At 48.4% G+C, this 13,177-nt stretch overlaps 1 protein-coding gene across 5 annotated transcripts in view; it reads left to right on the top strand.

Moving 5' to 3' along the window:
- The window catches only part of mnb (minibrain), a 121,010-nt gene that overhangs the window by 70,483 nt on the left and 37,350 nt on the right, over positions 1-13,177 (top strand). Inside the window, exon 1 of one of the 5 annotated variants that reach the window (XM_070537656.1) lies at positions 8,007-8,097. The exons of the other annotated variants lie outside the window; for them this stretch is intronic. Coding sequence (XP_070393757.1) covers positions 8,022-8,097 — 76 coding nt within the window. The 5' untranslated portion in view covers positions 8,007-8,021. Of the gene's footprint in view, positions 1-8,006; positions 8,098-13,177 lie in introns of those variants that run through there. 5 annotated transcript variants of the gene reach the window in all.

The raw sequence follows: 13,177 nt of genomic DNA, 5'->3' as shown, positions 1-13,177 counted from the left end.
CGGTTGGAAGGAGCGCCCTATCAAGGCGGAACAGCTTACGCAGCATCCCCGGCGTCGGAATTCTATCTTAAACGTGTACGCATGCAGATTCGCTCGAATGGTCTCTGCTTCGGCCTCCAAGGTTTCACAGCCGTTTCGCCTTCACACGCTTGGCAGCTCCTCGCACCGCTCCTTCGGAATGTCCATGTTAAAGTAGAAAAAAAAAGCGTGTTCGTCACCTGAGCGCCTCTATATATGCCTTGCAAAAGTTTCCGCGAAGCGCTTTGGCTTTCTCCGCCATATCTGCACGCGGAGCGCGCATATATTTGCCCCCACTAAACAGCCGGGCCCTTTGACAATCGTCTCGGTCGCGCGTGACGTCACGGGGTAGCACGCGGCCGTAAAACATTAAAAAAGGAGGCACACGTGGTGTCATGTCTGTCCTCCGCGGGAGAAGCGGAGTTGCCCGCCCGCGCCGGTGCATCGTAAAATAATCTCCGCTCAGCTGAAGTCGTTCCGAGATCCGTTGAACGTTGCGTCCCGCCGGTGCAATCTGTCGCCGCCAATTAAGGGGGAAAGAACGGGGACGCGTGCGCGTGTCGAGCATGACGTTTTGTCACGGGGACGCCTATATGTTGTGGGGACTGCGTAGCCCATTTCGTTGCAGCGCCATAGCACAGCACGTTTTGGGCATAGGAACCGAGCGCGGCGAGCTTGATCGTTAAAGCGTTCTGGCTCGGCTATCAAGCGGCCAAAGGCTTAATGAGCCCTTGGCCCCACGTTGGGCGCCACTTTGTGGTCTCCACCTATATAGTGGTGCTCCGCCGGGAGTCACCTAGACCACCGCGCAGGTCCGAGGATCCGAGCCCCTCAGGGGGACGATCAGCTCAGCCGCGTGTGTAGCGTGTGCCCGCAGCGGACGCTCGTTCGGTCTCCTATGGGAGCGAAACAGAGCGCCGCAAGGAGAAGGCCCAGAGTACAAGGAAGGCGTTTATTGTACGACCACCTTGGCGTTCAGGATATCTGTACACACCCGTTCCGGCGCGGGGCTCATGAGCCGAAGCTCCCGCAAGTCAAGGGGTGACACTCAGCTATCTCAAAACGCGGTAGCACGCCGCTATACGGGAGGATGGCTCCCAACGACCGTGCTACCAGGGCAACGTTCTTTCAGCTCGGGGTAGCCTCCGAGGGCGACTCGGCGCAGTACGACCGCGCACGTCAAGTGAGCCGCGTCTCTTTGGCGTAGCCTTCAGAACAGGAGCAGCGAATAGGTACGCAACCGCCTCGGGTCGAGGACCTTCGGCGAGACCGGCCAACCAAAGGGATGACCGGGAGAATGGGAAGTCAGTACGCACCGTTTCGCTGTCCGAGAGCTTCTCCCCGCGTTGCCGCTCCTCGGTCGACTTGAGTCGCCAGGAGAGAGGGAACGCGGGTTCCCGCCCAAACAGACCAATCGGGTGAGCCCCTGGACCGTTCGGGGGCGGACGGCAACAAGTGCCGTTCGGCGCCCTCGGAGGAATGAGAGAGGGGGAAAGCGGTGGACCGCGCGCGCGAAGTTCAAAAGCGAGCTCGCCGCGCTCGGTTCCTATGCCCAAAACGTGCTGTGCTATGGCGCTGCAACGAAATGGGCTGCGCAGTCCCCACAATGTAAAGCATGACGTCGCGCAGAATCTCCGCTCAAGGCCTTTCTGGCACGGATAGCTGACGACGAGAGGCGGTCGCGCTATATAACTGCACGCCTAAATAAAGCCGCGAACGCATGCAGATTTCCCATACGGTGTTATGTCTTCATCTGTGTGTAGGATGAACTTGATTTTTTTCATTTCCTTTTATTTGGAAAGAAGAAACATAAGATTTGGTTCGCAGGACACTTAATTGATTGATTCGATTTGTGTTGGCGAAAATGTGTCTCTTGACGATGACGGATAAGATGCGCGAGGGCATCTTCAGCCTATACCGAAAAGAAAAGTATTAGCGATTGCACATTTTATCTGTCTGCAGGTCACATCAGTCGCACGCGATAAGGTTTTAAGAAGTCGCGCCAATAGTGCTCCAGTACGCACGTAAACACCTGTGGAGGCCGTACTGTTGGCCGATCACTTTTGGGGATACTTTCACATGTGCACAGACGTGACAGGTAGAGTGACAAGCATCCTGTCCGCGCCTCATCTAACAAATATCCAGTCAATGTCGACTAAAAATGGTACATCCCCAAGGGCGACGGACCGAGAATATCGCGCCCTCTTACTCTTGGCCTCTCCTCTATTCAGACAGTAGCTTGAGGTCCTGACCGAGAAGTGCCGCCTGTTTTCGTTTAGGAGGCGTTGTCGTCTTGAAGACGTTGGTCTCCGTATTGAAACGGTTCCATATGCGGTCCGACTATTCCATATATTCTTCCACGTGAAGAAGAGAGAGAAAACAAGGACAGGAAAGGCAGGGAGGTAAACCAGAACAGCATCCGGTTTGCTACCCTACACTGGGGGTGGGAGAAAGGGCAATAGAAAGACGAAGAAAGGGAGAGAGTAAGCACTGAGGACGTGTAGGAGGGGCACGATACACAAGGACACTATAAACGGTCTCTTAAACCGGTGCACTTCAAGTACTGCACTAGTGCACGAATCGCTTTTCGAGCCAATGACAGGTGTGGCCACGGTCCGAGTATCTTTGACTCGGTGAACGGTCTCGAGTCCAGTCGGTGTAAAGTTAGTTGCCCGCAGAGAGAGGCGTTGGACATCGTAGCGAGGGCAGGTACAGAATAGGTGCTCGATGGTTTCCTCGCACCCACAGGAGTCGCACATCGGGCTCTCGGCCATTCCCATACGGTGAACTCTTCACAAGAGCATCTGATATAGCCAGTCGGGATGTCGGACATATATTATTAGCCATGGCGGTCGGCCAACGGTATATACAGCACTTACGAACCAAAAGCTTCCTGAATTTTCCCTCAAAATTTAGGCGGTGACGATTCCCGCTTTCGCCGGCTGTCCCGATGACGCATGCATTTACACAATCGCCGCCATGTGCCAAGCTGCCAAGCACTTCGACGCCGGCAATACGGACGTGCTTCTGCACTGCTACACAAGTACTGAGAAGCCGCCATGACGTGCCAACGGGACGCGTAGGCTATAATGTTTACGATCGCGCAGGAGTTACCCATATATATATATATATATATATATATATATATATATATATATATATATATATATATATATATATATATATATATATATATATATATATATATATATAAGCTTGGAGTGACCATCCGTCTTCTTGGAAGCACTGGCGACAGCCTCCCTTATGAGTAATAGCCCGCGAGTAACAATTCTTAGTATGTTACCTTTGCCGCGAACTGGGCTACCACATTTTCACATGCGGCAATTTACATAGAGAGAAAGAGAAGGTGTAACGCACCCTCTAGAGCCGACCGAGTCGCACACTTATGTCATCGCTCGAGAAGCAAGCACAAAGTGTGTGAAATGCACCCTTCTGCCGCATCGATTGACGGTCTTTACACTACTGCACCCTGTGCTTTACGCAATAAAGTGATCTCTCTCTCTCTCTCTCTCTCTCTCCATTCATCCACAGAAGTATGCAAGAACAGACCCACGGGTGGTACGATGTAAGAAACAAGTTGCGGATCTTAACTTAATTAGCCACATTTTACGTGCACGTTGCTAGTAAATGAGCTATTTCGGTGTTCTCGAAAACCAAACTTTGCAATAAAAAAAAAATGTTGGTCCAGAGAAAGAACACGACAACAAATGCACATGCGGGGCACTCGCTGTCGCTGACGTCTGACCTAACCAGGATAACAAATGTGAGCGCGAGTCCTAATCAATTGATTACCCGAAGCCGCGTCACTTCGACCAGCAACCACAATATACACAGACAAATAAATTGCTAGGCGCTCATGGCAATTGACGATTCAACTTGAAAGTTCCGTCTCGCAGAAAAGGGGCAACACATTTTATTCACCTTGTGAACACCCCAAATTGTTCACCAGGCACGCCGTCCGACACCTCATTACGGTGAACTCTTCCTAGTTCACTGTAACCGCAGCTCCTGCGAACACACGCAGCCGTTGCTCTGTGGTTGTGCTGCTGAAGGTGGAGTTCGATTCCCGTTTGCGGCGGCCCCATCCCGACAGGACTGAAGTGCAGGAAAAAAAAAAAAAGCTTATGCACCGTGCCTTGGGCCCACGTTGAAGAACCGATGTGGCAAAAGGTAATCCTTCCACCTCGGCGCGTCTCTCATTGCCGGTGTGATATATATGCTTTGCGACGTGGAGCCTATACGAGTTAAGCGATCGGCGTCCAGTATTGTTGCGCACCACGGGAACTTCACGGGCGTGCTATGCGATGAACGAAGCGTGAATGTATACGACAGTCGCATACTTTGCGTCATCGGGCCACATATATGATATGCGTTGTACAAGGCGAATGAGAGGAATTGGGCCGCGCTCCAGACAGTTGATCATGCACGGTTGGAATTGTGCGGTATAGGTCGATACTCTTGTGCAGTACGTGTATACCATCTTCGAAGTTACGCGGCTTTATTGGGACAAAACCTTATAATCTGTGGTTCACTTTTATAGCGTGCTGGCCTCTCAACCGCAGGTAGGCACGCGCATTTTATGTTCATAAAAATCCATTTGGTCATTTTAGCGAAAAATAGATCGTTGGACTTCCTAATGTTTACTTTTGGGCTACTTTGTGATGTATTCTTCGTAGCAGCGCTACAGCACATACAAGGCAGAAAAAAAAAAGGAAGGAAAAGGACGGCGCTCATTCCTGACTCTGCTAATAAATCGTTGGAAACCCTTGGGGGGCGCGTTTCATTGTGTCTGATGGTATTTCGCCAGTAGAAATCGGCATATGTGTAGCATTTCTTGATATTATTAACAGTTGCTTCTGGTCTTCATATTTATCGCTGCAGAAAAATGAGGTCAGGTCATTTAGGTGAGACTATAGTTACTACCACACTACGAGGTGCCGACGGCAGAGCAAGTTCAAAAAGCCACGCGAAAGAAACCGCAAGTTGTTGTTCGAAGTGGGAAGCACGAAGTTTAGCCAACGTAGTGTACTGTACGTAATCATTGCTTTGATTTAGGGGCCGTATGTGTAATCTAATTAGACTCACGCCGACATTAGCACCAGGTTTCTCGTTCGTGTTGCTGTGATGAAGCTGTGCGCTGTAGAGAAGTTTCTTTTTATGCGTTTTAACGTTTCGCGCCCGCTTTCCTCTGTACACGCCCACGTGCCAGCGCTTGAGCTTTGCGGTTCAATTGCGGCGAGGACGCGGTGCACTTGTGTCTGCACTCCAACGGTTCGTAAGCGTGGGACAGAGCTACGCCGATACAGTGTATACGGGTAGTTCCGTTTGCTGCCATTTGGGCCGTTGTGATGGATGGATTTCTCGTGTACGCCCCCGGACGTACGCTCTGAAGCACGTCGCTTTCAGCCGCAAGAATGCACGTTATTGATTGCGGCATCCAGGAACCAAAAAAACAATAAAAGCATCACGTGTTATGTGCCGAGCTCTAACTGTGACGCCAGCGGGATCGAGTGCGGAAATCACTTGGTAGCGTGGTGGAATGTTCATTTATGGCCTCTTTGTGGCATATAGCAAATCTGCGCTCTCGGTAAAAGTAGGCTGCTTGATATTGCTGTGACATCGTAAGGGCCTGTTCATCGTTCGAGCTGAGTAAACTTTTTTTTTAGCATTCCTTTCGAAGTGTTATTTTGTGTTTATGATTGCTTTTTATCATCGGGGCCCGTATTCACAAAAAGGCATTTACGCTAGGATTTTTAAGAGAAAATTCCAGCCAATCCCGATGCTGGACACATTATTAGCGAAAGCGGCCAGGCAGTTGCTAATAGTACTTAGGAACGAGAAGCATTGTGAATTCGGCCCCGCAGTGTCACGCATACCCGGATCTGCGAACTGCAATCGGCAGGCATTGTTCGACATTTGAGCTGGTTATCACGATTGAATATTTGGTCGCTGTAAAGGAACTCTCCTGCCTCAAGCAGGGCAGCAGAATTGAACGTAGAGTACAGAAGAAGCTATAAACAAGTATTCTGTCTAGTTCGCGTCTAAGTAGTGTGTAAGATCGATGTTGCTAGCATCATTCGTGTAGTGTTAGAGCGTTACTCTGCTATTTAGCGTTACAGCTGACATTCGCTGCAAAAAAAAAGTAAAGAAATAAATACAGCGGATGCATTTTCTGAACGACCGGTTCTCCTTCGCTATCCGAGTATGTAATTGGGCGCAATATATTTTTCATTGCTGCCCTAGGCACACACCATTCGTATTTTGACATATATCTGTGCTTGAACAGTGATTTTTCCGAACCAAATATCGAATGCTTTATCATTTATAAACACAGTGAACTATACAATTTGTGTGGAGTCTCACCTCGTGAAAACAGGCGGAAAAAGAAAAGAAAGAAAGCTTGTTTACATTATTCGGCACATGCATGTAATACCGTTCGCAGCTGGCAGACATGGTCAACTTGGGAGCTTTTAAATGAGAAACGACCGCTTTCACCCTTACAATTTTTTTTATAGAAAGTCTATAGGCAGTCTATAGACTTTCTATAAAAATTTTGTAAGGGCAGTTATCTGCCGACCACGATAATGACATTAATAATAATAATAATAATAATAATAATAATAATAATAATAATAATAATAATAATACGTCACGGCCACCGCATGCTGCGCGTTTTGTGAAAATCGAGACAATATGCAAATCCGTATGCAGGCTGCGCTAAAGCTAGGCATTATTGAATGACTGGAAACTGTAGAGCAACAGTTCTTTCTCCCGTTCGCTCGCTCGGGAACCGGTACCTCCGCGCAATACCACGACTTGTCCGCAGAGAAATTGGTTCGGAACAGTTCTCGGGTCTTCGTACGAGTGCTCTCGTCCCTCATAGTTGAAGCGAAACGAACATTTGGCAATTTCGAATAGTGTATTCTCAAAAACAAAGGTTGTGGCGCTAAGCAGGCGACGACGAAGCGAGACACAAACGACACATATGGGCGCCAACTTGCAACTGTTAATTCACCAGAACCCACGCAATTTAACGCAATAAACATAAGTGAAAACTGATCACAGTAGAGATAAGCAGTGCGAGAGATACGCAGTAAGAGAGCAGCCTTGACCGGCAAACAGCATCAGGCGGAAGGTGGTGCCGCAGGAAGTTCAACTTCTCTGGAATTCAGGAGCCTTCATGGGGCCACGCCCCACGCTCGACGGATTTGCAAGGTGCTGAAGTCGGAAGTGTGGCGTCTGGTCCGCTTGTACCAGGACTGGCTGAGGGTCCTTGTTACAGGAGACGGTAACAGGGGAAGCCTGAAAGAATTTCAAAAGTTGGCAGCGCAAAGCACGCAATTCCTATGGAAAATAACTCGAATCGGTCTTTCGCCGCGACGCCGGGCAGCTGCAAAGATGTCTTCCGTAACCAACCTCGGAAGTGCGTCCATTTCGAGTGACGTTCAACAGATTTCGGAATACGGTCCAAAGTGCAGTTACCAGCCTGCCTCAAGCCGGACATAAGTTCTAGCCATGGTCCGAAGTGTTTCGAGCCATGCGTGCGAGCAAGACAAGGAACGAGCCATTGCTGAAGGAGTCGACTGCCTAATACGCACAGTAAGCGATACGCCACGGAAAAAAAAACTCCATTTAAGAAGATTGTGAAACGCTTGAAAAAAGAAGGACTTGCCATTATCGAAGCAGACAAGGGGAGTGGTTTTTGTTTATGCCTCAAGGTATGTTCGATGCGAAAGCCCTCGAGGCGATTCAGAAGAATTTTAAACCGTCGCACGCCCTACCTAAGAAGCAAAAGCCTTTGGCTCTCCGTTTGATAAAAGACGGCAATTTGGGGCACCTACGAAAAGGCAGTTACTAAGTCGGATAGGTATAGCCTAGAAGTATTCTTCACGGCTAAGACACGTAAGCCTGAGCGCCCGCTTAGAGTGATAGTATCCGAGAAAGGTACTTGGCAAGACGAGGTGAGCAGTTATCTGCAACGCATGCTTAGCAAGCTGGACGTACAGGACCTATTCTTGGCGCGCAGTTCGACAGATCTGGTGCAAGATTTGACGGAAGGCAAGTTGGCTACCACCTCAACTGGGTCTTCAATTGGCGTGCAAGATCTGTTTCATTCCGTATCCCAGCGTGGCCTGTTTAACGAAGTTCGTGAAACTGTTAAAGCATCAGGTAAACTTCCACAACAATGCTGACATGAGTTCTGAACAGTTGTTAAAGGTTTTATATTTCTATTTACAGTCCGCCATCGTGTGTTCTAATGGTTCTTATTATGTTCAAAGAGACGGTATATACATCGATTCTTCTGTTGCCCCAGTTTTATGCGACATAAATCTTTCATCTGTTGACAAGCGCGTCTTTGCAAGCATCGGCAATTTTGATGCACTGAAGTACTATAGCGCCAAACAGACGACACAAGAAGAAGAGACACGGACGTGACGAGCGCTCGTCCGTGTCTCTTCTTCTTGTGTCGTCTGTTTGGCGCTATAGTACTTCAGTAATATGCACCAACTAGCCCAACAAAAAGTTCTGCTGGAATTTTGATGTATTTAGGATTTATGGATATGTGGATGGCTACGTGGTGCTTTTAAATGTAACTGAGACTAGCCTTGACATTGTTGTGGCAGAATTAACTAACACATTCTTGACAGAATCTGGCGGACTAGATTACACCTGGGGATTACCACAGGATAACTCACTTCAATTTTTGGACCTTAAACTGAGTTTCACGAAGGTACCTGTGCTCTGTGTAAACCAAGAAAGCCTTAACCATTTGACAGCGCACATTCTAAACTGATCAAAAGGAGAATAGCTAACGCATGCCTCAATTCGTCACGAATGAACTCGTGCGAGCACAATCTTGTTACAGGTTTTACTGATCAGAATAACCAATTGGAAGACGCTCGATTTCCTCCCTCCGTTATTACGGGTGTGTGCGAATGCCTCTTGCAGAAGTAAAACACAGAAAAAAAAGTGTGCAAATCAAAAGAAAAAAATGAACATGCACGTAAATCCGTACGTAAATTAGCTGTCCCACAATATAAAGAAGGTCGCAGCCAGGTACGATGTGCGCATTGTTTTTTCCGCCCCATGCTGATTGGCCAAAGTTTGCCTTTTAATGGCGAATAAGCTGCCGGCTACATGCTTAAGGAGCACCTCACATGCTACACCGATTGTGTTAGCGAGGTCGTTTACAATATTCCCCTAAAGTGTCGCACGGTGTATATTGGACAAACGGGACGATGATTCAACGATCGAGCGTGAGAGCGCCGGTTGGCGATCAGCAGCAGCATCGGCGACCACTTGGCAGACCACTGCAAGCGCTGTGACTGTGTGCCGCTCACTCCTCGACAAAACGGCCTTTCTTAGGAAAGCAAGAAACCGCACTGAAAGGGAAATAATCGAGTCTTTCTTCATCGCTTCTCGGCCTTTTGGCTAAGATCAAAGTGTAGTCTTTCTTCACAAAAAGAGCAGGATATAAGTGCGTTAGCGCGCCGTCACTAGCATTAAGCGACAAAGAAATGTCGTTCATGAATTATAGCCTGTTATCGCCGCTGACATTAGAACGTGCAGCTGCCAGATTTGGTTGGATTCTCGGATTACGCCTAATGCACGCGTGCTCGTAAGTACTTGCCATGATATTTCAGCACAGACCACTATAGCCTGCGAGCAGTGTTAACTGTTAGCACCCCTGTTTATCTCTACTGTGATTTGTTTTCACTTAGGTTTCTTGTATAAAATTGCGTGGGTTCTAGTGAGTGAACAGTGGAAAGTTGGCGCCCGTATGTGTCGTTTGTGTCTCACTTCGTCCTCGTCTGCTTAGCGCCGTAACCTTTGTTTTTAAGTAATTGAACCAACTAGCCGAGCAACAAGATTTGCTGTAGTGCATTCTCGTATCGAATATGAATCGAAGAGCGGGGAGTATTCGATCCATATTTCAAATTTAGAATATTCGCATTCCCCAAATTTAGCCACAATCCATTGACGCTTCTCGTAGTTGCGCCACGCACGCCCTACCGCGAGCTCATTCGGGAACATCGCGCAACAAGTGACGGCCCCTTCCTTGAGCCTGTATAAGGAGGAAGCCCAACGGAATTCCGTACGCAAATAAGCTGTCGCACAGTATAAAGGAGGTCGCAGCCAGATACGCCGTGCGCATTGTTTTTTTACGCCCCATGCAAATTGGACAAAATTTGCCTTTTGATGGCGAATAAGGTGCAAAATTTTGCTTTTGTGACGCCTCATGATTAGCAGCTTTATTGTCCGTTCTCTTTGCGTTCGACAATGCACGGCGCGTGCGCCTCACACGATAATGCGCGCGGTTTCCTTTCTGTGCATCGTTCGCATTCGTCTCGGCAGCAGGTGCGCGTGCGGCTCGGTTGCGTCACGGCCAGCATGCAACTGCGTCACGCGGACGTCGTCGAAAGGCAGAAAAGGCTGGCGCGCCGGCGTTGACGTCAGTTCACTATAGTTAAGGAAGAGAGGAGGAGGAGGAGGGGGCCGAGGCAAGCGCTAAGACGCGTGTGCTTGTGAACCGCCATTGTACAGGTGCAGCCGTTTTGCTCGGGGGTGAATCTCATCGCCGGTATTTTGTTCTGTCTTTCGTCTCTTCCCCCTTTTTTTCTTTTTTTTCCGTTTATTGCAGCGGCAGTCGTACGTACGTTTGTCTTGGACAAGATTTGGTGCTTTTGTCACCGAGACAAGTGAGGACAACTTCGCGGTTAAAACGGTATAATGGCTTGCCGACGTAGGTGCACATAAAAAGCAGCGTCAGAGGACTAGACACCCGAACATACAAGGAGCGCTGCGAGGGTTCCCCGAGTGTAAATTCACATGTGAGGAGTTTTTCTTTGTTTTTTCAAAGTGAGCCAAATTTATGGGTAGCGAATTGAAGAAAAACGCCAAAATTGCACAGTGAAGCCGCTAATTGTCGCGGCTTCACTTGGCAATTGAGATTTTGTAACATAGTCTTGTAGCTTAAATTGACGGATTTTGATATACCTGCGTGTCCGAACGATGGGTATGAAAGTGTGGTTTTGAATGCAAGCAGTTTTTGCTTATTTTCGATTTTGGGATATGGCTCACTCTGAAAAAAAAAAGAAAAACAACGAATGTCCTAGCGCTGGTCGCACTGTCGATTCCGTGAAGCGTAATATGATCTCGTTCTTCGGTGACCTTGAGAGACAGCGTTGCGGGTTGCCGGGCACATACGAGTTCTTACCTACTTTCTCTCGCCTTTGTTGATATGCAAGAACGCTAGTTATATGCCTGCAGGAGGTATTATACACTCTGTTTTCATGTTTCTAAGGGCAGCTACCTCTCATAACGGGTGCATGGAGAAACAGCTGGAATGCACATGAACTTCGATGACTGCCAATCGTATTGGTTAGGACAGCGAGACCGCCGACGTGACGTCATAGTGTGACGTAGCACGCTCGCACGTGCGCAAGAGAGCAGCCTGCTGTCGTCACAGCTTTGTAAACCTTTGCGGGTGTGACGTCACGCGCACGGTCTCTTGCTACTATATTGTTTGCCAGAAAAGCGTGTTGGTTGAACATAGCAAGAAAGTTTTCCAGCAGAAATTATTGACATGGACAGGAGGGAATACGACCAGTGGTGTTTCATCTTCCCTTCCGTACATGTAAGTACTTTCTGCTGGTATACTTTTTTGTTAGTCTATTGCTGCCAGTAATTCAAGTCGAAACTTTAAGACTGGTGATTAAACTGTTGTAACTCACTCAATACTTCTGTAAGCCTGCTGGTATGCTTATATAGCCAGTTTGTTATAAGGTGTCGCCGTAAATCCTCCAACCGCTCTGTGCGAACAGACAGGACGTGAGCTATGCAAACGAAGAACACCACAAATAATGTTACACGTATTTTGCATGCGTTGGTGTCTTTTCTTTGTCAAGGCTGCTGTAATTTGGCTTGCGATGGTCTATATTTAGTACTACTGAATAAGAAGTTCGTTTAGCTGGTCAGCTTGAAGCTTGCGAAGTGCACGCTCGTCTGTCGAGGTAAAAAAAATGCGATGGGAGGGGTAACGAGAGACAGCGAAAAATATAGTACTCATTCACTCACATCGTCCGTTCCGCCCCAGATATTCTCGAAATCAGCATGATAAGTATTCGTTTCATATATGACGCCGGATGGCTAGTATTTACTTGATGGCGTTGAATTGCGGATTTGAAATTTTTATGTGGCTGGGAATACTTTGTTTTGTCACTGCGGATGCTGCAGTGTATGCATTGTCTTCGACTTCTGCATGCAGTTCAAGTGCTCCAACGATGGGTCGTAACTCGGTTACCTTTTCTTGCCGTTTATTCAAAACGGCAAAAGATAGTGAAGGAAGGAAGGTTTATGTGAAGGAGAAAGCAAGAATTAATGCTTCTTAGAAAGATTTGCGAACAGGGCGCGGCGGAAGCGCTCTATAGCATGCTGGCTGCTCCCGCTGATATATATGATATAGCAAGAACGGAAGAAGAGGAAAACAAAAAAAGAACGTTAGAGCGAACTTAAAGTACCCTGCACTTTTTAAATATACGCTTCACGGTTTCTGCCTAGCATGCCAGCTTTTTAAGCCTGTCGTGTGTCGAATACTCTCCAGCAGCTTGCTCCGAGCTGTGGCCATTATCAGTGAGGCAATTTTTTTCATTCACTAATGCTCTGCCTGGAATTTTCTTGTGCTGATCGTGGTCAGCCTTGGCGTCCGGCAGTGAATGCCCAGCCCACTCTGTTCACATGCCGCGGCTAGCTTGCCATCTCAATTACGGGAGTAGGACACGTATAGCACGCCTCGAACTAAACGGAACATCCCCTGGTGACTCTAGAAGAGCCTGCCCAGCGTGGCGAGTGGAGAAGTGGCGAGGGAGATGAAAATAGCCGTCGAGGGGGATAAAACACCCAGAGAGGTACACTTGAAGAGCCCGAGAGACGTTTTTAAGGCAACAGTTGCGTCGCTGTTTCCGCCTGGCCAGTCCTTAGGTGGCCTGCTGGGGCGTGTACGGAGGCATTCCAGCGCAAACGCATCATGGTCGGCGAGCCCTCGGGCCCGTTTCCGCTTGCGGGCCCGTCGAAGAAAGGAGGTTAGTCCCGAGCGTTGTCGAGCCGCGCGGCCCCGGAACGGCAGCCGCGGTTCGAG

Source organism: Dermacentor albipictus, chromosome 4, assembly GCF_038994185.2.
Source record: "Dermacentor albipictus isolate Rhodes 1998 colony chromosome 4, USDA_Dalb.pri_finalv2, whole genome shotgun sequence".
In the NCBI taxonomy this organism is placed as follows: domain Eukaryota; kingdom Metazoa; phylum Arthropoda; class Arachnida; order Ixodida; family Ixodidae; genus Dermacentor; species Dermacentor albipictus.
This window is presented reverse-complemented; position numbering and strand designations above follow the sequence as displayed.